General features: G+C 45.0%; 1 protein-coding gene across 10 annotated transcripts in view; it reads right to left on the bottom strand.

The window, feature by feature from the left end:
* The window catches only part of KALRN (kalirin RhoGEF kinase), a 633,650-nt gene that overhangs the window by 47,462 nt on the left and 563,346 nt on the right, over positions 1–22,842 (bottom strand). For 6 of the 10 annotated variants that reach the window (XM_058555937.1, XM_058555939.1, XM_058555940.1 and 3 more), the window contains 10 exons: positions 22,522–22,617; positions 13,206–13,336; positions 9,065–9,131; positions 7,532–7,635; positions 7,279–7,348; positions 6,879–6,965; positions 5,906–5,998; positions 4,789–4,839; positions 3,833–3,910; positions 190–375 (listed from right to left, as the gene is read on the bottom strand). In XM_058555937.1, coding sequence (XP_058411920.1) covers positions 190–375; positions 3,833–3,910; positions 4,789–4,839; positions 5,906–5,998; positions 6,879–6,965; positions 7,279–7,348; positions 7,532–7,635; positions 9,065–9,131; positions 13,206–13,336; positions 22,522–22,617 — 963 coding nt within the window. The remainder of the gene's footprint in view (positions 1–189; positions 376–3,832; positions 3,911–4,788; positions 4,840–5,905; positions 5,999–6,878; positions 6,966–7,278; positions 7,349–7,531; positions 7,636–9,064; positions 9,132–13,205; positions 13,337–22,521; positions 22,618–22,842) is intronic. The other 4 variants (XM_058555944.1, XM_058555946.1, XM_058555947.1 and 1 more) reach the window with 1 other exon arrangement.

The following is a 22,842-nucleotide window of genomic DNA, read 5'->3' as shown; positions in this document are numbered from 1 at the left end:
AGAGACTGGCACTCAGCCTGTCATTCCCCCCCACCCCCCCACAGATATTCAACCTTCATGCCCAAAGGTTATTAGGCTGAAAGATCTTCAATGTTCTGGATCCTCACTCATTCCAGTGCCTGTCTTAGAGAAGCAGCTCTCCCAAATTTGGCACTTTTTTGCCCTTTCTCATCCCCAATGGATTCTCACCTTGATGCTCCTTTTGAACATGTAGCCCGGGGTGAGCGATCCCTTTCTGAGCAGTTCACTGAAGATGACAATTTGCTCAAAGAGGAACACGCGCCTCTCCTTGGTCCGGGACTGCATGCCTGCATCCAGCTCAATCACATAGAACGTGTCCTGCTGCAGCAGCTTCCCCTGAGCCGTCAGGGTGCCCTGACAGGAAGAAGGGCTGGGGTGAAGTAGGTGAAAAATGGGGAGACGGCCACAGCCCTCTGGGTCCACAGGATCTCCCCCTCTGGGGACCTGACACCAAAAGCCTCAGGGATCTAGTAAGAGACTGAATTAGGACCCACGCATTCATCTAGGGCAGACACCAGGGCCCTGGAGGGAAAGGAAAAGCTAAGAAGCACCTCCAAGAAAATGCCAGAAGGAAGGAAGATAAAATTATTAGCTAAAAAGATGTTCAGGAATTATCCTGGCCCTTCTTATTTTTTATTAAAAGGAGAACAGAAAGCAGGTGACACCTGGAGCTAGAAGAGCTCTGAGAAATGTGCCTGCCTGGCAGCATGGGCCAAGGACCTGGGGTACTCTTGTGGCCATGAAGCTGGAACCAACCTGTGGCCAAGGGAAGTGATGTAGGCAAGACCAAAAACATTCTGATGAGGTGGCCCCTCTCTCCTCCTTCTAGTATTTCAGGATGGGGCAATTCTGAAGTCTTAATCTCCTGCTATAGATCAACAGGTAAAGTTGGGGTACCACCTATTTTATAAGCTGGTAGATACTTTTCTGGGTCCTGTGATCATTCTTAAAATGCCTCCAGCCTAGGAGGTGGAGCCTATTTGGTTTGCTAGTTTCTAACCAGATTTTCAGAGACTTCTTCACATCTTCAAAGGGAATATGGCCCAACCTAGCAAGTCTTCACAGATGCTATCAGAAAGCCTTGCTTGGGGCTGGCCCAGTGGCGCAAGCCGTTAAGTGCACGTGCTCTGCTGCAGTGGCCCAGGGTTCACAGGCCCGGATCCCGGGCGTGCACCGACGCACCGCTTGTCAAGCCATGCTGCGGCGGCATCCCATATAAAGTGGAGGAAGATGGGCACGGATGTTAGCCCAGGGCCAGTCTTCCTCAGCAAAAAGAGGAGGATTGGCAGATGTTAGCTCAGGGCTGATCTCCCTCACACACACACACACACGAAAGCCTTGCTTTTCCTACTATTCTGCAACAAGAAGACACTGACATCTGAGACAGCAGTCAGAGGGCCTCCTCTGAACTGTACTGTCTCAGGTGATGACTTTCACCTTTTAGTGCAAATATGGGCCATTCTCTGCATACAATGCCCTACTCCAAACATTACCCAGCACACAGGTCACTTTTCTTTCATGTTCCTGTGAAATGTTTGCCCTCTGCTTGGATCATGGCTCCTAACTGTCAAGGTCAGCAGCCACATAGGCTTATCTCTACCTTGGTCCAAAGTTAATATTAAGCCAATGACCAGCTAGCCAGGAGAGCTCCAACAGCTCTGTTGATATTACATAAGAGCCTGACCCATGAGTTATAGCCCTGCTGACGCTAAAAGGAAAGCTAGAGGATTTAAAGGGAGGGAAGCTAAGTGAGGGGGCTAACTGCTCCCTGGCCCAAAGCCACGGACTTCAGAAGGAATGGAAGTACATTCACAGTTCTTCCCAATTAGCTGAAAGAACGCAAAGCAGATTCTCTGGGGCTTGATAAAAAAAGACGGTGGTGCTTGATTTAAAAGAGAAAATGATTCCACGCTCCTGTGTGTGGCCTTCCGTAGACACACACACATGCACAATACACTTCCTGTGAAGTCTAACTTGAGCCAGACAGCACCATCAGATGCCCTTCCTCCTGTCAGCGGGCAGCTCCTTCTGACCTTCTGAGAACTGAGAGCAAGTCAAGCCAGACTCCTGCTCAGAAAACATGGGGACAACAAGGTTTAAGAGCAATAGGAATTACTTGGCTTGTTCAGAATAGCCTCAGACCTGGCATAACTCCAAGGGACAAAGTGTACAACTTCATCTAGTACGACCGAAGAAACACTGTGGAAGAACTCAGGTGTGTTTCCGCTGCCTAATGCTGCTTACTCTAATGCCTCAGCTCTACCACGGAGAACCGGGAACCTACAAAAAATGAACCTCAAAGAAGACCCTCCGCATAGTTCCTGGTCACAACAAAGCAATGGAAATCAGACAGGGACACCAGAGTGGGCTGGAAGGACAAGGAGGACAAAATAATTTGGCTCAAGAATATCATGAATCCAACTCATGAACCCAAACTTGAATATAGATATCATCTTCTAAACTTACTTATATACCAGTCTGCCTTATATCTATTCTATTCTATCTATTCTAGTTTAGTCAGGGAAAAAAAAAGGCTATTACTTTCTTAATTAGCTCAGCTTCCGCGAATCCCTTTTCTCCAAAAAGGAATAATGAAATCTTAGGTTGCAGGACTACCAGGAAACAGGATTAGAAGATCCACATCTTTCTCTAAGGGGTCCAGCAACAACTAAGTACCAGTCAATGATGTGTCAGTTCCAATTTTATCATATTAATATTCAAAACAGATTATGTTTAGTTAATATATGAGGTTTGGATATAAACTAATAACAGCCACTTATTAAGTTTAAATTAGGAAAGTCAATTTGCTTTCCAAAATTTCACTGAATTGTACCCCCCTCCAAGTCATATGTTGAAGTCTTAACCCCTAGTACCTCAGAATACGACCTTATTGGGAGACAGGGTCTTTACAAAGGGAATCAAGTTAAAGTGAGGTCATTACGGTGAGCCCTAATTGCATATGACTGGTGTCCTTATAAAAAGGGGAAATTTGGACACAGAGGTATGTACAGAGAGAAGACGATGTCAAGACACAGGAAGAATGCCATGTGAACGTGAAGACGGCCATCTACAAGCCAAGGAGAGAGGCCTGAACAGATCCTTTCCTCACAGCCCTCAGAAGGAACCACCCTTGCCCATCCCTTGATTTCAGACTTCTAGCTTCTAGAGATGTGAGATGATAAATTTCTGTTGTTTAAGCCACCCAGTCTGTGGTACTGTGTTATGGTAGCCCTAGCAAACTGGTACATTCACTGAAACCCAAATCCTGGGGACATCCAGCTGTTTCTCCTAAGACTTGATTATCCTCTTCAAAGAACAGAGATGTGCACTCTGATGTCTTAGAGCTTTAAATGTTCATTTAACTAAAAAGCCAGCCACTATATAGACCTGTTTATTGGAACCACCGTCTCAAAAAAAAAAAAAAAAGTGTTCCATTTTCCCTCTGGTTCTACTTCCATCACATCGTCCGGCTCTCCTTCATATTCCCAGCATTTCTCAAGAAAGAAAGAAAAGGGAAGAAGTCATTGCTGGGTCCACAGTCCTAAAGAATTTTGGGTCTTTCCAACTCCTTTGGAATTCTGACTCCAGCCTGGCTGACTGCTCTGTAACTTCCTATGACCGCCCTATCACTGCATGTCCTAAATAGATGCATCTTCTAGACCTGTGAACCATGGGGGCCCAGGCATAAGGGCGTAGATGGCGAGTGAAGGAGGCAGAGGAGGCAGGCACAGAGCTTCAAAGGGAAGCCACCCCCCAGCCTGGGCTCCTGCTGCCCAGAAGAGAGAGGGCTTAGAAGCATTTAAGGGCTCACCTCAAAGCCCTGCAGGCGTCCCAGATTCATCATGTCATTGCAGCGTTTTGGAACAAGGCACATTAACTCCACTGCTTTCTGTGGGAAAGAACAATAGCAGCTCAGCACGGGGAATAGCACTCAGGCAGGAAGCTCAGGGCAATTCTGTGCTGGGAGACAGGCACCTCCTGGCAGCTCCTTCATTCTAGGAAAGAACCCTGGTCCCTGCTGCCCACTCTCAGGAGTGTGCGATTTTCTGTTCTAGGTTGGGGGGTGTTGGTCATCAAGGGTAGGGGCTCCACGTGAATCAGTGACCACATGTGGGGAGAATACTACCCAGCCCATCCTTCACCTACCTTCCCACTTTTGTTTATCAATTCCCTTTCTTTCTTGTATTTTTTTGTCTTCTCTTTGTTGCTTCCTGGCTGCCCAAGCAACAGCTTAGCATGGCTTGTGGGACACTAGAGGTTTTAACCTAAAACAACCTGCCAGAATAGTTTGTAACCTCCCTGGCTTAAAATAATCCCCATGGTGACGTTGTCTCAAAGGACTTCACTTAGGGAGTAATCCTTGGGGCGAGTGGGGGAGTGACAATGGAATACTTTACATGTTAGACTCAAACAGTGTCTGGATTCACGGATAAAATTGCACGTTGAAACATCCAAACTCTGAAGGATGTTAGAGGGCTCAAATACCACCCTTTCCACCACATGTCACTGGAAGCCACAAGAAGAACACCAGCAGGGCTAAGCTCTGGTCTAGCCTAGGACAGAATTCTTGAGTTCTAGAAAAACACTCAGTGTGTTCATTGATATTGGCCATTCCTCATCCTGCTGAGCAGCTGTTTGCAAGGGGCTATTACTGTCTGAGAGGAGTCAGCCTGGACCCTCGCTTGTCCAGAGACAACCTTTCCCCTTTAGAGACAGACATCCAATATCGTCCCTAAGAAGAGTCAGCATTACACGCAGAAAACTCACCTCAATATCTGAACACTCCAAACCAGCCTTCTCGCTGTATCTCAGGAAGTCCTAGCAAGTGGAGGAAGCAGGGAAGGGTGAAATAGTTAGGAAAACAGTGCTATAAAAAACCTAAGCATCATAAAAACTGTGATAACACTCAGAAGACTTTCCTCCCCAAGAGAGAGGGCAGTGGTGTCTAGTAGCTGAGATATGAAGTTATGAGTCACATTGGACATAACATAGAGAAAACCCCAGAATATTCAAAGATTCAAAGCTATGGGAAAAGGGAGGGAGGGAGGGAAGAAGAGGAGAGAGTAAGTGTGTGAGCAGGGAAGAGACGGGGGTTATGACAAGAAAGGAGGGGACAAAGGAAGGTAAATCTCTCTTCCATTTACCTCATGTCTCTGTAAGAAAAATCAAATTACACCATTTTCAAAAGTAAAATATGATTAAATTTTAGGTATTACTCATCTAAGGTGTCTAGGGCCTTGCTTTTTCTTTATCCTTGTATTCCACTCTGATTTTATGCTCTTATTATTTTTATTTTTTAAAGGTACCAAGTCAGTGATGATGACAAAGACAGTGAATTGGAGAAAAGAAAATGAATTACCAACCAACCTTTTTTTTTTTTTTTTGTGAGGAAGATCAGCCCTGAGCTAACATCCATGCTAATCCTCCTCTTTTTGCTGAGGAAGACCGGCTCTGAGCTAATATCTATTGCCAATCCTCCTCCTTTTTTTTCCCCCAAAGCCCCAGTAGATAGTTGTATGTCATAGTTGCACATCCTTCTAGTTGCTGTATGTGGGACATGGCCTCAGCATGGCTGGAGAAGTGGTGCGTCAGTGCGCGCCCAGGATCCGAACCCAGGCCGCCAGTAGCGGAGCGCGCGCACTTAACCGCTAAGCCACGGGGCCAGCCCACCAACCAACCTTAAAGGCAGGAACAACAGGCATGTAATTTATTCGAAGGCAAAGCTGACACCAGTAACCAACAGCCAAGATGAAAGCCCACATGTTCCTCCCACTAGCTCACAGGAAAAGTGTGGTGGAGACAGAACCTCAAGCTCACCTGCTCCCTAACTCAGAGCCTGAGAAGACCCTTCTCCGGCCCTGACCCAGGCTCACAGCTCTCTTACCTTGAGGAGCAGTTGATATTTTGTTATTCTCTGAATGGGCTTGATAAGGAAGTCGCTGAGTGTCAGCCTTTGATTTATCTCCTGTTTCACCTCCTGGAACACAAGGGAGCTGTGTTAGAAAAAAAGGAACCAAAGAATTGGGGTGCTCAAGATCAGGGTTCAGACAAAGAAGGCAAGTCTTGGTGTTTGCCAATAAAGTTTTAGAATCTTCAAACCATACGAGGTAGAATTGTCTACACAACTGCTAATTTGTTATTAACAACATGTAACACACTTCACCATCACCTTCTTACATGTCAAGCACTTTCATACCCTGTGTCCTCATCCCAGTCCTGGGGGACAAGCTGGAATGGGTATTCTGTTCTCTTTACCACTCCAGGGCCAAGTCAGGAATGAAGGGCTTCTCCTAGGACACAAGCCACAGGGCTGGGCCCTCAACTCAGATCTGCAAACCCTGAGTTGAGGGCTCTTTCCAAACGATGGTGTTGCCTCTCCTCCAGCAAAATAAACACTTCCAGGGTGGGGCAAAACAAACACTTTGAGATGCTTGACAGAACTCTGGGAACAGCAGCAGAGACTAGGAGGTGACTATGAGCACCTCGAGGAGGAGGAGGGTCTCAGCAGGCAGCCTCCAGGGACTGGTGAGGAAGAGTGTGGACACAGTCTGCTCTGGGGTCACATAAGGAGGACTAGAACTTCTGAAACAGTCTGTATGTTACAGAGTCATTCTGCACATGGGGGTTTCTCAAAGCAGCCGCACACTGGGCTGCCTCAGCTCCCTCAAGCAAAGGGGCTCATGAGAACACAGCTGAGAAGCTAACGCTCTGTTGAGGTAGCTCTCCCTGTCCTGAGGGGGTCAACAGTGCTGTGTGCGGCCACCTATGGATGGATGACGGCTGGGGCTTCTGATGTGGTGGTCTTGGCCTGAGTTTCTCCCCCCTGGCCCTGGTTCAGCAAAGCCTGAGCAGCGTACTTCAAAGTAGGCGTCGTACTCGGCGACGATGTACTCTGAGCGCGGCTTATTCTGGCAGTACCACACGTAGATGTGCAGCTTCCGCTCCTGCAAAGGCAGAGGGACGGGCACTCAGGCACCTTGTGCCTCACGCTCAGTCCCAGAGGGCTGTGCTGGTCTACACACGGAGAGAAGGACAAAGAGGCAGTCCACTCTTTGGGGACCCACCAGGGCAGTGAAATGTCAAGGATAGAAGAGTAAGTGCAGTAGGCAAGAGGTCTTCCAGACTGCCAAGAAGGTTAAAGAAACCGACAACTCAGAGAGGGATGAGAAGGAAGAGCAGAAGAGAGAAGGAATTTTAAAATGAATGTAAATAAGCCTGGTTGAGGGTAGGGGGCTGGGGGCAAAGGGAAACACTCACATGTTTAATAAAGAGCTGTGCCAATCTGTCTTGCTCCTGGATACATTTTTCCAGTTCAGCCAGGAAAAAGCTAAAAGGATGGAAGGGATAAGAGAAAGAAGCCACATTCTTCAGGACTGTATTATTTCTCAGTGCTGAGATAAATGACAGAAGACTCTCCCCAAACCCTACCCCTAAGGTCAGATGCAGGGGGAGGACGGGAGAGTCCTGGATTCCCAGGACACCCCAACCCTCAGGACAATGTAGCACTTACTCCTTATGCCAGTCATAGATCTGGTGAATATTTCCAAACACTATTTTATCCTTTCCTCGCATGTCCTCAGGGACACCCTTTTCTTCTATTCTCTTCATGAAGCCCTGCAGAGTGGAGAAATGGTGAGTAGAGCATTTTCACAGGAAAGCTTTCTGGGCCGAGCCCCACACTGCAGTCCCGGGTAAGCACCCATCGCTGCGTGAGTTTCAGGGCAAGGGCTTCTGTGGTTTCTCACTATTCAACCAGGACCTTCCCTTTGTGCAGAATGATAGACAAAACTTTTATGAAGTTCTGGATCCCTTGGTCTCCAGCCCCCTTAAGAAAGCGGAACAAAGAAAGAAGACAATCATTTGTCCCTTTCCCTTCTCCCAATCCAAGTTAACTATGGTCGTTAAGGCTTAGAAGTAGACACACCTGGCCTAGAAATAAGTCTTAATAAGTTAATACTTTAGACTCTGTAAAATGCTATCATATATAGTCTCATTTCAGCTTTAAAATCAAGTTTTGAGGTTGCACAGGCAGCATCTATCCACATCTGACAGATGAGGAAGCCAAGGCACCAGGGAGTTATGTGATTTGTCTTACAGTCACACCACTGATGTCTGACTTCCCTGGACCTCAGTCTCTAGATGCCTAAGCCCTCTACTTCTAGGCTGTGCTGCATATGGAGGCACAGTACCCCTTTCTGCCCATATTCCCCCTTGGAGAAGAGAATTAACTTTCCATAAGTTAGAATTCAGTTCTCTATATGCCAGGCTAGTCTGTTTATACAAGGTTCAGGATAACCAAATACAAACTCCTAAATCAGTAGGTTTCACAGGATGGGGACTTTAGGGCAAATGTAAGGAAACATCAGGTGATTTAGAGATCAGGCACTCAAATTTTCGCCTTCACATTCTTTGTTTAAGGTGATTAACAACACAGCTCTAAGCCATCTAAATTATCCATTTACTTTCTTAGATTTTCTCATCCAAGTGCTAAATCTCCCTAAAGTAAAGCTCTATGGAGAGAGAGCTGTTTTAAGACCACGTTGACTCTTAACTGTGGACCTGTCACTGTTGCCTTATTGGTGGTTTTTTTTGTCTGTCTTCTTGGTAGCCATAAGTTCTCCCTAAAATCTACGGAAACATATAAACCCCAAGGTTTCACTAAGAGTTACCTGCTTAGTGCCCACGGTGGGTCATAGCTCTGAAGAATATATGTCATGAGGTTAAATATCAAAGAAAACCTCCTAAGATAATAATTTGGTCACCTAAAACAAGGTGAAATGGACTCAGCTCTAACCAGGAGCCTCCTCCAAATGCTGCAACATTCAGGGCCCCCCCTCCCTCTAAACCTCTTAAAATACTTCAAGGGAAAAAGAAAAAAAATTAGTTACATATTCTGTTTGATCTATTACCATTGTTAGTTTCATTTCTGCAAATACCCAGACAGAATAAAATACATACCCTCAAGTGAAAACACCTCGGCCCAGGTAGGGTCCAATATGCCCTTGGTTGGGTGACACAGTCCCAGCCTGAGCCATTTACTCACCTCCACCACAATCCCCAGATCCTTGACATAGTCTTTCTCTGTCTGTACCAGCTCATTCAGGACAAACCTGAGCAGGAGATTAAGAACAATGAGGGCTCCTCTTCATTGTAAAGCAAGAACTCTTCACACTTAAGTTCACAGGAAGGTTGCTTCGGCATCTTTATGACAAGCCCACCCAAAACCCCACGCTTGGCACCTCTCAGGAAGGTGCTTACTGGTGCTTTTTCTACAAGAGGCCCCACTGAAGAGCTGAGGGCATTGAGGCCTAGAGGGCTTTCCCAGACAGCACACAATAGTCAGATAAAGAACAACACTCACAACCCAGCATTCTTCTTTCTATTTCTGCTGCTTCTTCCTCCCTCACCTATAACTGAACAGTTGTGTAGACACAGGGCAGAAGGAATGACAACCACTCTGGCAAACTGAGTTACGAAAGCTTTGAGGCCAAGGGATCAACGTGAGACTTTTATTCCTTCATTTCAGCTCCATTCTTCGCTTAACAAGAAAAAGACATTTGTTTGGTAAGCAACCTTTGAGGCCTCAGAGACACTGACATCAAGTGAAGCTTTTGAGATACAGAAGCCACAATTATTCAGATGGGTATCCGTGGTAACTAGCCTGCAAAATCCCCAGTCAAGGCCAGCAGGATTGACTGCAGACATTCCATAATCACAACCTGGAATGCAGCAACCTCCTCACCCCTACCAGAGGCAGGATTTAACAACTTCAAGGACATTTGCTTTCTTTGTTTCTTTCTTGTTAATGATTTCCTCCTCTCAGAGCTTTTACTTTGTGCCAGTTGCTTCCTCTGGGTTTTCTCATGCTTCTAACAAGGTAGGTACTACAAAACCTACTTTATATAGATGAAAATACTGAGGCGGTATTGCCTAAGATGACCAAGTGAGTAGCAGAGCTGGGATGTGAACCCAGTTTCACAGGAGTCCAAGACTCTGCTCTTTTACTGTCGTCCGCTGCCTGGCCAACTACTCAGACTGGCTCTCTGGAGTCCCTGAGGTATCAAACCCAAGCACTTCTCTTTCTTTCTCTCCAGACAGTAAAAGGCTGGACTTAAAATGCTGTGCACACGGCCAGGCTAGGTGCCGTGCAGCTTACTGGAGTCTGATTTGTATTACTTAAATTTGAAAGAGTTTCGCCTGGAGCCACACAACTGCATTTTTGGCCCAAGTGGCAGAAAGGATTAAGTTCTAAACTGTCAAAGAGGGGCCCCAGCCCAAGTGTTGTAATCGTTCTGAACCCAGGAAGCAATTCATCTGGAATTCTTGATCTACACAGCACAGAGAAGCCACCAACTCCCCGGGTCTGGGGCCTCAGGGTGATGGGGAGGAAGCAAAAGGAACACACGCTTCTTTATCAGCATGTTCAGCAATTTCGACCAGCTCCCTCTCTCTAATACACACAATCGCGAATTGGAGGCCACAGGAAGGAACTGCCAAGGCCAAATACAAGCATTTAAATTTATCTTTAGCATGGCCCAATTAGTGCTTGGAAGAAAGTGGTAGAAGAAAACCCACAGCAAAGTTGGAGTGGGAATTTGGGGTTGGAAGGGCTCTCTGGAGATGGAGTTCAGCTCTCTGTCTCCAGGCGATATTTTTATCCCAAGCTATCTGCTGACAGATTGAGGGCTATCTTGGGCTTTCCAGCCTCTAGGGAAGGGAACCGGACTAGGTGCTGCTAGCAGACCTGGCGTCTCTTCCCTTGAAAGGCTGATAAAATACTTGGGGAGATAATGACACGTTAAAAGACGTTCTGAAAAGATACATAAAAGATTTAAATTACATGCATCACAAGGCAGTGCATGGTTAATTGCCAAATAAATTGAATTGATGACAAAGCAATTTTTTTTTTTCATGTTCACTTCTTATTAGTAAAGCTTATTCACAAGGTAAATGTTATTCTTTGGTCCAACTAAACTTCTTCCAACTACAGATCAGACCCCAGTCTAATCTTTATCTTTCATAACCGTAGGGAGTGGCTGGTCTTCCACAGAAAATCCCTTAGAGCCTTTGCACTGGCTGTTCCTTCTGCCACTGAACACTTTTCCTCCATGGCTAATTCCTTACCTCCCGCTGGTGTTTATGCAAATGTCAGAACCATTTAAAACTGGAAAAAGGCCTCATACCTACTCCTGATCTCCCTTACTACTTTTTCTTTTTCCAGCTTCTAACATACCACATAACTTATTTTTTATTTTGTTTATTATATGATTTCTCCCATTAGAATGTCAACTTGCCACGAGAGCACAGACTTGACTTCTGTCCTTGTTGTTTGTGTTATTCACTGATGTATCCCAAGCACTTGGTACATAACAGGTGTCCAACAAATATTTGTTGAATGAATGAGCAACCAAAATTTGGACAACTAGGTCCATTCTCAGCCTTTTTCTTCTCCTAGACGCATAACTATTTGTTTTCATCTTTTCTCCATGGAGCTCTCATTTAACCGTTTGATGTCTTGCCATCTTCTGGACTGAGTCTGAGTTCTCTATACCCCTCAGCCTCTAGTCGCACATAGGGCTTACCATTAAACACCTATGTATCCTCTCTGTCATCGTGGCCATAGATCACAGCAGGATAAAAACAATCTACAGAAAGAGGAATGAGACATCTAACAGCTGGATTTTCAGGATAGCTCAGCAGGTGGAGAGTTGGGCAACAGAGTGAGAAGAGGGAGCTGAGATGGGTGTAGTGGGTAAAAGAGGCAGCAAATTTTTGCCCTTTGGAGCAAAATCGGACAATATCATGTCTGGAAGCAGGACAACGGCATAAATGACTGCTCATAGGCCCGTTTGACCTAAGTGACAAGAGTAGTGACAGGCTTTGCCAAGTACCATCTGCTACCTCAAAGTTCACTTCCCTGATCTGAGCTTTGCTTTGGCTTGACAAAGGACTGGAACATCAGCTCCAACTCGGCCTCATCTATGTAAAAACAGCCTGAGAAGCCAAGGAGAATCAGCTTTGTACAAGTCCTGCGACATTTCCCTTGGAGATGGTATTTCTCTAGCTCTATTCCATTCTTGGGCTTCCCCTGAGCACTCATAAGTTGAGGGGGTAAATACGGAACTAGAGAGCTTACAGGCCACTTGCTCATCTCCACTATGAAGTGACAGCCCTGCTCTGAGGCCAAGCCCTGGCTATGATGTTTCCTAGGAAACAAAGTCATAAACGTTCACTTTGCCTATTTCCGGGCAACAGAAGGACCTGGCTTCATTTATTTTTGCTGATCTTCACGTCTATGACCAGGCTAAAGGAGCAATGAGTTTGAGGAAGAAGGGCGGACTAATCAGCAACAGGGAGGGACCCTTCACATCTGCCTACCCAATTCTCGCTGTGCTTACAACACCTTACACATCGAGCTATGTCCAAGGCTCCTTAGTAGCTCTGCTTCCAACACAGAGTGAAACCCTAAAGAAAAAAACTCAAGTTTCAGAGGAATTGTGGTTTTGCATTAATGGCATCTGATATCTTCCTGATCATCTCAAATAATAGAAGACTGACTTCACATCAAGGTGGATTACGCAAACCTTCCATGACATATGGGTTTTTATGAAATGGACTGCAATGTAAATCGTATTTACCCCAACCATTCAAAAAGTGAAGAGGTTCTCTTGGAACTAAGCCCACCAATGGATGCAAAATTCAAACCTCTGGAGAAGGAGTAGAGATAGGCCCTGGTCTGGTGGTAAAACAGCTCCCTTTTCCTAAACACTACTTTCCTACATCTGGGGAAAACATTTCCTCAGATGAAACTCCCTCGGACTTTCTGCCATGGATTTTCTGATATGGGACCAGAGCAATAGTCCATAGTTCCCTGAACTTTGTCATTGTCCTTTTATCAGCATATTTTATTCTAACAGACCTTGCTTATAACCACACTTTGTCAATAACAGCTGCTATCTCACAGAAAATATTTCAGCTTATAATTCTTAAAGTCAGTGCCACAGTAGCTCCTTGTTTATCAATGCTACACTGTATAGATCCAGGTCACCTTTACTTAGAATGAATGATATCAATGGAAACAGTGTGGGGAATCCCTCTCTAATTCTCCCCAAGCTTCCCGCAACCCTTGCCCATTGTCCACTCCACACACGCACGCCACGGTGGAATCTGGGAAAGCCACTTACATCCTGCCTCTCAGGGCCTTGGCTTTCTGTTCTTCTTCCAGGTTTCTAGGAGGTGTGGGCGGGGTCATTCCCTCATTCAGGCAGCCTGCAGGGTCTTTCAAGCTTCCCCGGTATGAGCCTCCTTCTAGACTCTGAAAAGAGAAGAACAAACAACCTTAGAGAAGTATACACTGAAAAGCCATCTGGAAGCCCTCATGTCCCCCCAGCCTCGCCGCAGCCAACTTGGCATATCAGTAGCCAAGGCTGTTCTCACCCAACCTCAGTGAAGCACCAGGAGACCAGAGACTCCCATCTTCCTGCGGCAGAGCTGCTGCCTTCTCAGGCAATCAGGATGTACTTGGCGTCCTGTGCTGCCAATTTCCCAGACATAATGAAAATCGTCAAGTGACTTATCTCTGGGAAAGAGCTCCAGAGGTAAAGCTAATCATCGCAATTCTACACCAAACAAGCAGTTAGAAACTGAGTTGTAGGACCATCAAATGCCAACTGGTAAGGTTGTAGGGTAGTAATAGGACAACTGTTTGGTAAAATCTTATTAAATCAGCTACAGTTTTTTTTTGAAGAGGCTGACGAGATATTGACAAGAAGAGGTCAATAGATTTAGCCTTTTCTAAAAAAATCTTTGCTAAGGTTATTTACCACTGGCTTTCTTTCATTTATTAATCTCTTTCATTTCTTTTAATTAAAGTGCTGCAGGATTGAGAAATAAATTAAAGGGATTAATACTGTACTCGAGAAAAAGCTAAGGGTAAAGGATTCTAATCCGAGATTTGCTAGAGACTAGATGGTCTTCAGTGAGACAACTAAAATTGTTCTATGCTTCAGTTTTTCTCAATTTTCGCATCAGTTCTCTCTTTTCTACAGATTTCTAAGAAATAGAGAGAGACAATAGTTGTACAACCCCTTGATAAATTAAAAATGCTCTATAATGATGAGTTTTTTCCCATGTATGGAACTGGGACATTCCCATGTATGGAATAAGGACATTCAAAAATGGGGTCCATCTTAACATTCTTACAAGTATCCAGGAAGAAAGATCACACAGTGACATTTAGCATTTCATTATGCAAATGGCAGAAGCAATGTGGATAAACAGTAAGACTGGAGATCAAGGTCAAGGTAGGCAAGGTCAAAGCAAACAGGGGAGACTAATCCAAACTATCCGTATACAAAATGCCTGTCTACATTAGCCACTGTGGCTAAGGAAAGGCTTCACTTTCGTAGTCTTTGAAAACATCACCCCTAAGGTTAAAGTCACAAAGATCAAAAAATGTCCAGAAAGGTAGCAAGAACAAAAGGCTTCAGCATGGTCTTAAGCCACCTGCACTTGGAATATCTGTCATGAACTTTCTTAGCTGCTATATTTCAACATGGGCCGACTAGAGGTAGAAACAGTCCAGGGAAATGAAACAAAAAATGAATGAGGTGCCCACTAGGCGGCTATATGAGAACAGGTGGAGAATATTAAGACTGGAAACTGAAAAACTTAAAGCTAAGAAGAGATGTCAACCTTCTTTTCCCCTACTCTACTCTCAAATCAACAGAATGTGCCAAAAGCCAAACATGAATTTGTTACTAGAAACTAGAAATAAGAGGACAGGGTCTTCAAACTTAAGAGAGAGAATTACTTTTAACTTGACACGAAGGCATTTTACAGAACAAGTAGTCAACCATGGAGGTTCTCATCCAGAGAAGCAGCATAGGCTAAAAACATAGAAAGGTCAAGAAGAGTTTAGCTAAATTTATAGATTCAGGATCTATAACCAGTTATTAAGGAAATGAGTGTCTGGTGCTGAGGCTTGACAAGCCACCGGACAGGCAAGTTTTCCAAGGACATGTGACATGTCCCTTGGTGCCACCACCAGAGACAGACTCCGCAAGCAGATGGACCCAGCTGGTGATTGATCTGATTACATGCCTTTTACATCCCCTACCCCTTTCCCCATTGTCCGATTACAGCCTTTGTTCTGCAGCCTTTTGGCTGGCAGGATGCTGGCTGCAAGGCCTGGGAAACAGGCTTACATCTCTGCCTACAAGGCTCTCCTGCAAAACATCTAGCTTGGTGTGGTCCACTCTCAACTCTCCTACAGAAGGAAGGACATCTGAGGAGTCCAAAGTGTCACACACGGAAATACGTTCCATCTCCTCCTGCCTGACTTGTCTTATGAGCAAAGAAGCCCAAGTCATCTCCAGAGAAGAACTCTCTGAGATGGAGCTGAGAAGGGCAGAGGCAATGAGAGAGGAAGAAGAGGGCAATAAAGGGTTTGGCTAAGCTGTATGCTGGGTAATCTGCCCAAATAAAATCCGGCTAGAAATACTTATAATAATTCAAGAGTGATTCCCTCTGAGAACTTGGCTACCTGTGCTACAGTTGGGATACTGGGTTCCAGCCGAGGGCCACCAGGGGTTGCCTGCAATTGTCTGTGCTGCTCCCAGGGAGAAACAGATAGTGGTGGCTGGTTGATGCATGGTGGGCTGTGCAGCCACAGGGAGGACTTCTGCCCTGCAGGGGTTCAGGCCACAACAGTCCCAGTAGACCAAGGAAACAGTGTACAAACGAGGGAGCGACAAAAGTTGCACAATAGTTGCTCCTATAGTTGGTCCAAGGTCAGGGAACAGAAATGCAAACAGGATTCAAAAAAGTAGATTAAGTATGGAGGAAGGCTGTCTCCACATTAAAAATGAACACATTTCCTGTCTGCTGAACCTTGAATCACATACCCATAAAATGCCCTTCCTCTGGGCTCCTATAAGCACCATTTACACATCCCATGAGCAGCAGTCATTACACAGTATTGTAATTGATCATTTGTTTGTACTAAAGCAAATATTTATCGAGTATCTACTACATGCTGAATATTTGCAAAGTGTTGGAGAAACAAAGATGAATAAGAGATGGCTCCTTGCCCTCCATAATTTAAGCTATAACAGGTGCTCTTCTAGACAGAAGGGGTACCATGGAGGATGACAAAAGGAGCAGGCAGCTCTACAGCGGGGTGGAGGGAAGGAAGAGACTTAATGGGAGAGGTAACGCTTGAACTGAGTATTGAGAAATGAAAAGGATTTCATTGGCTACCCCAATGGAAGGACATTCCAGGCAGGATCAGGACTGTGCATAAAGGATCAAGTTGTGAAACTACACAGGGCAGCCTGGGAAGCTGAAAGCTGCCTGGTATAGGTAGGATATAGGGTGTGAAGAGGGTGGGAGTTGGCGTGTGTTACGTGAGTTGGGGTGAGTGAGCACTAGGGAAAGAAGAGGTGGGACGTGAAATAGATAACCCTGGAGAAGTTTGCAGGGATCAGATCATAAGGAGCTTTGTGTGTGGCATTAGGTAGAGACTTTACCTTCTAGGACCAATGATGGGAGAATTTTAAGCAGGGAAGTAACATGATTTAATTTAAGTTTTAGAAGCATCAGCCTTAATGTTCCTAAGAGCTTTTCATGACGTGGGAAAACATCTCTGATATAATAGTAAAGGCCAACAAGGTTAAATTTTATATACTCTGTGATTAATTACATTGTTTTAAAAACGGTCTAGAATATATCAATATTTCAACACTGAATATGTGTAGATGATGATATTATGAGTGATATAATTTGTGTTTATACTCTTGTTATTTTTCCAATTTTTCTTGAATGAGCATACATTGCTTTTATTAGTCAGAAAAGAGCTATTAAGTTTTTCCAAAAAAATTAAGAAAAGAAAAGAAAGGTCTCTCTGGCAGTCACGTAGAGAGATGTCAGACTAAAATCTGGGAGGAAATGGTTGCAACAGTCTAGGCAGGAGAGGATTTTTTTTTTTTTTTTTTTTGTGAGGAGATCAGCCCTGAGCTAACATCCGCCAATCCTCCTCTTTTTTTCGCTGAGGAAGACGGCCCTGGGCTAACGTCGGTGCCTATCTTCCTCCACTTTATATGGGACGCCGCCACAGCATGGCTTACCAAGCAGTGCGTCGGTGCGCGCCCAGGATCCGAACCAGCGAACCCCGGGCCGCCGCAGCGGAGCGCGCGCACTTAACCGCTTGCGCCACCGGGCCGGCCCCTAGGCAGGAGAGGATTTTGATCATTAACCATAGGCTGTGAGCCTCATTAAGGAAGGTTCTGTGCTTGATCTCAGAGCTGGCACATAGTAGGACTCCAGGAATTCATTGAATATACTGTGGAACTCTTTGTGAGAGGTCAAAGCTCATCTGATAAGACAACAAGTAAGGGTGCTGATCCAATACCACCTACCACACCAACCTCTCAGCTGCCCCACCCTTCTACAAAAATTTGTATAATATTCTCTGGACAAAAAGTATTAGATCTTAGTCATTCCCGCACATTGAGGGTGAGGGTGGGGAACACAACTATACAGTAGAAAAATTGAAGTCTAGATTTTCCAGGCAAATGACATTTCAGATTTGTGACTTTGTCTTAAATTTCATTTGGTGGAAATTTAAACTTTTCTATTTCAACAAGCTCAAGAATCTTTTCCACAGAGGGATGCCAGAAGAACCCAGTTCCAAAACACACACCTCCACAATGGATATGATGGGGCCATTATTTCCTCCCATCTGGACTCTGAACTTCTGCTAACTCTACCTTGCCTTTGACAAAGCAAGTCAATTCACCTAAAGGAGAGCAAAGCACATACACAAATGCAGCCTGGCCCGAGCCATGTTCCGTGGCCCACAAGGCTAGCCTAGGGAGATGGATGCTATCAAAGCAGGAGAATCAGAGGGAGGGAAGTCTTGCTGAAGCAAGTAGAACTCATTCTCAGGATGCCAGGCCACCAGGCAGACTGAACAAGAGCTCAATCCTGGCCAGCCCCTTCCATAAAGGCAGAGGATTATCAGCCAAGGGTCCATTGGTGCCATCCTGAGCCCAATGAACTACTGTGATGTGCTACCTGAGGTTAAGAGCTCAGAGAGCGATCTTTCTTTCTAGAGGCTCAGTCTTTCATCTCATGCAGGTGGTAGAATCCTGGAGCTGTTTAGAGGCACACTAGATTATCACATGGCCAGGAAGCTCTTGCTTCTCAAAACTGAGGAATAAAACCAAATCATATGGGTTGTTAAGCTATTACCCTGCAACATTCACCCAACCACCAATCTACTGGCTAACAAATACTGTGTCCCTGTGCCCAGGGTGTGGCTACAGAAGATGAAGTATGGCATGGTTCCTTTTCCCTGCCCTTCACAATGCAGATGAGGTGGTTAAGAGCTAACATTTGTAGGATGCCCGCTTATCAGTTTACAAAGCACATTCACACCTTACTCAATTATCATCCTACCTCTCCTGAGATTAGATTCAGGGGGATAGAATCATTGTTGTTGATAAATGAGATAAAAGAGAAGCTCAAGTAGACGAAGTAACTTTCCCAGGGCTACACAATAAGTAGCAGAGGCAGGACTAAAACCTAGGTCTTCTGAATCCTTACACACTCACCACCACCACCACCACCGCCAGTCCACATGTCTAGGAAAAGCTTTATTAAAAATCACACAGGGAAAGCAAGAGGAGTCCTTAGTCTTGGCTCAGAATTAAAGACAATACATTACTACAAAACCCAGAAAAAGTATGTTAGCTCTATTTGAGGGACGTGGGTGGGCATCCTCTCTTGGTAAATAAAAGCACTGGTTAAACACCAAGGCTCGCAGGCAAGAACTCAGAAGTGTCCATTAATGTCTACAGGGACTTGCCAAAGGAGGTTCTAGGAGGGCTTCCGAGGTTTTATCTGCACCGCAGGTGAGTGGAGAACACCTGCCCTCATTCCCTAACAGCAGCTCTCAAGCAGCAGAGATCACAACTCCTTGGGGCGGAAGCCTTGGTGCAGTCATGACCATGTAACCAAAAAACACCAAGGGCAGCCTTGGGACCCAGAGACACAAGGGATCTCATGGCTTTCAGGCAAAGCGAGGGGGCCAAATGAATTCTAAGTGCAGAATTTGGTACCATGTCTTGAGCAACCAAAAAGAAGGCAGGAAGAAGCCAAGCCCTAGATATAAAAGTCCAAGTATACCAGATGCTCCTGTAAAATTTCCAAACTCTATAAATTGGAAAGGACCTTATTAGTTCGTCTTATACTGAACTAAGATAACTTCCACCCACAGGTCTAGGTTCTACCCTCTGGAGCAACGAAGAGTGAGAGCAACTCTTCTTTCCCATGGTGGTGCTCAATTATTAGAAGACAACTCGCATGTGTCTCCTCTCCCCTAATTTCTCCTCATACTTGACCTTGGTTTCTTCAACTTTCCTTCAAATGACATGGACCACATAGCACTGGTTACCTCCTCCAGGGCCCTTCCACTGAGTTCAAGAACATTTTAGAATGCTGTGTTCAGAACCTGATGTGTGACTCATGCACAACTCATGACAGGTGTGGTCTGAAGAGCTTTGAGTACAATGGGGCTATTACTCCCCTTGATCTGTACATTGTACTTTCACTAACTGAACCTATGACCACGATGACTATTTTGGCAGCTGTCACACTGTTGTACTTAGAGTCAAATAAAAACTCTGTAACTTTAACAGATCTTACCCTCTTCTAAGCTAAAGAGCTGATGAGGAATAGGAATTCAAGTCGTGGAGGTGAAAATGCAACTCAGTATTCTCAAATATGGCTGAGGAAACAATCACCTCCTGTTGCTTCATCGCTACCCCACGGTGGGTATGTATTGGGATGGGAAGAAAGAGAAAGTAGTGGAAAAGACAAAGGATGGAATTTTGGTGAGAAGATTCTGAGAAACCAAACCACTGCTCCCTCATTCCTTTCCATGATATGGGCTTGATTTTATATGTTTGGCCAAAGAAACATCTATAATTCTGGGCTCACTGGAGGTTCTCAAGAAGTAGTTACTGGTGGAAGAAGAAATAAAAGCCCTTATTATGGTAAACTCACCACAGAAAGGCCATTCATTCAACAGATATTTGTTGAGAACCTGTTATGGGGCCGATCAACTCCACCGCCATCCTACAGTCCCTCTGCTCTGGGAAATTTGCTCTTATGGGACTTTTCTATACCTGCACTCACATGTTTAACACCAGACCCATTGATCACACAAACTAGAGGTCCACAGAGACTCCCAACAGTGCTAAGGTGAACAGTAGTAGCAGGAAAAAGGTAATCCAAAATATGAAAAAAATACAGACTTTTGGAAACAAGTGTTTACTGATGTAAGTGTAAGTGTGAAGGAGGTAAAAATAATGTTCTAAATGACTAATCATGTAGTTGAGGAGGTAAGCTGCCATGAAAAGATATTTTAACAAATAACACAACAGGACCTTCTAAGAGCTGTCCCAGGCAGTATGTGGCTTATATAGTAATTGCTATGGGATTCCAGAAGAACTCTGGCCTGGGCTGGTCAGGGAAGCCTTTGTAGAGAGATGAGATTTGAGTAGGATCTTGAAGGACTATTATGCTTTAGATAAGCAAAAATAAGAGGGAGAACATTCCAGAGAAGTGGGGTGGTATGAACAGAAACTTGGAGGGAGGAAAGCCAAATGTGTGTTGGGGACAGTGAAGAAAACAAGCTGGTTGGAGCAGAGTTCATCAACCAGAATAATAAGTGGATGTTGGAAAGGCAGGTTGGAGAATGGGCTACAAAACATTAGAATATTGGGTAAGTGTGGACTTTCTCCATGGGCCAGTGATTTCCAAACTTTGATTATATACCTCTACCAGTAAACACAATTTTGGTCATACACTCCCAAAACATGTAACTTATTCATAAATTATATTTCTGGCTATTGTATTATCATTATGTGCATAATAAAACATACACAAAACCATTTAAAAATGATGAGATAAATGGATTCTAATATTTTCTTTCTGTACCTCAATAAACTGTCTTGTGTACCTGAAGGCACACCCCCACATTGGAGACCACTACCCGTGCAGGCAAGAGGAAAGCAACATCAGTGCTCGTGGAAGACCTGGCAGGAGAGCAAGGCCTGGGAGGTGGACCACAGTGTGGAAAGATCAAATGGCTACTGCAATAGTCCAGGCATGAGGTCAGGACCCAGGCTCAGGTGGTGAAAAAAAGGATGATTTTTAAGGAAAAAATAATTTAAATGGTATTTGGAGAATGAAGAGGGTGTCTGGGTCAGTGTGGAGAGGAGAGGAGAGCAAGTAAGAAGTACGCAGATAGGTGTGCTTTGAAAAGCAGATGTAGTGTCCATGAGAGCACTCAGTCACCACCACTGGGACAGGGAGAGAGAGAAGGAAAGCAGACAACCTTCAAGAGTGTGACACTAGTTACTAAAAACTCTAGCAAAAAATTATTTTTTACTTAGGAAGAAAAATTTAGAAGGAAAAGAAGAAAGTCATTTGTATTAAATGTCATTGGTTGTCTGTAAGCTGGGATATTCGAAAAGGGAGTTACTGTAATCAAAATTATCATCAGGCAGCTTTCCCTAGAGAGCACCCATCATTTTCGTCTAATTCCTGGGCCAAGTGGAGAAGGGTTTAAATGGCGCTGATTAATAGGACTGTCCAACAGAAGTCTGGGAGAAGCAGAGACATTTACTCTAATGAGAGTTGCAGGAAAAACCAAATGAGTGACATGGACAAGAGCGAAGGACTCATTGTCATCCTGTAGTGATATACTCAGATGTAAAAGCATGGAAGTAGAGGAACAGCTCTAGCCAAACAGGAGCTTTTTCAGCAGCATTATCATCGGCTGAAACCCTGAACCAGCTCAGACTCATAACCCTTCTCTCCAGTGGTCTGGTTGCTCCGTGAGACAGTCACAAGCTAGACCAGTTTCCAGTGGCTTACATTCAGTCCTGCCCACCACCTCCCACGATGGGTTACGCACCAGTTCCCTTAATTTCTTGGGGTGAAGTATCCACGCACTTTTGCTCATTCCCCATTATAATCAGTGATCTACTTTTATAAGTTTTGGCAAGCTAGGCGACTATCTGAGGTCCCCGAATAAAATTACCCAGTGCTTTCAAAGATCCAATCCATGTTCTGTGTCTCAGCAGCAAAGTCAGCTTCAGGGCTAACCAGACACACATCGGTCATTGTCCAAATGCCACTTCCCTGTAGGCCAGTCGACCTGGCTTACAGGGAGGCTACCTTGTTTTGGAGACTTTTCACCTTTCATCAACGTCACAATCCCAAAAAGGCCTGTTAATTGCCCGTGCCCATTCCCAAACAAAGCCAAAAAGGACCTGGGGCACAGGTTTTTAGGAACCATCATTAGCTGGAAGCAATCCTAGAAGAGGAATGAAGATGGGTGCAAAGGAGAACCTGACAGACAGATGCCAGGGTCTGGGAGCCGCCTGGAGGTGAGACACCCGCAGAACTGCCTCCAGGACCCCCACTTACCAGCTTGCTTTTGACCAACTGTTCTATTGCACTGACAAGGTCTGCAGCAGTAGGTACTTCGGTGGAAGCCTGCCGGGCTGCTAGCAAAGAGGAGGACTGCAAGACATTGAGCAGCAAAGGAAAAGCAGATTAGCCAGGAATGAGGAATAGCAATTAGGAAGCAACACAGCAAGGCCAAAGCTCAAGGTAGGCAAGGGAAGCAAAGTTCTCTGTTTAGAGGGAAGAGATGACAGAGGGAGATGGGGGTGGTGTGGGGTGGGACAGCCTGCCTGACCCCTTGTCAGGAATTCTGGCCAGCAGCGAAGCATGGATGGCACTAGG

The sequence above is a fragment of the Diceros bicornis genome, chromosome 15, assembly GCF_020826845.1.
Source record: "Diceros bicornis minor isolate mBicDic1 chromosome 15, mDicBic1.mat.cur, whole genome shotgun sequence".
NCBI classification, from domain to species: Eukaryota; Metazoa; Chordata; class Mammalia; order Perissodactyla; family Rhinocerotidae; genus Diceros; species Diceros bicornis.
This window is presented reverse-complemented; position numbering and strand designations above follow the sequence as displayed.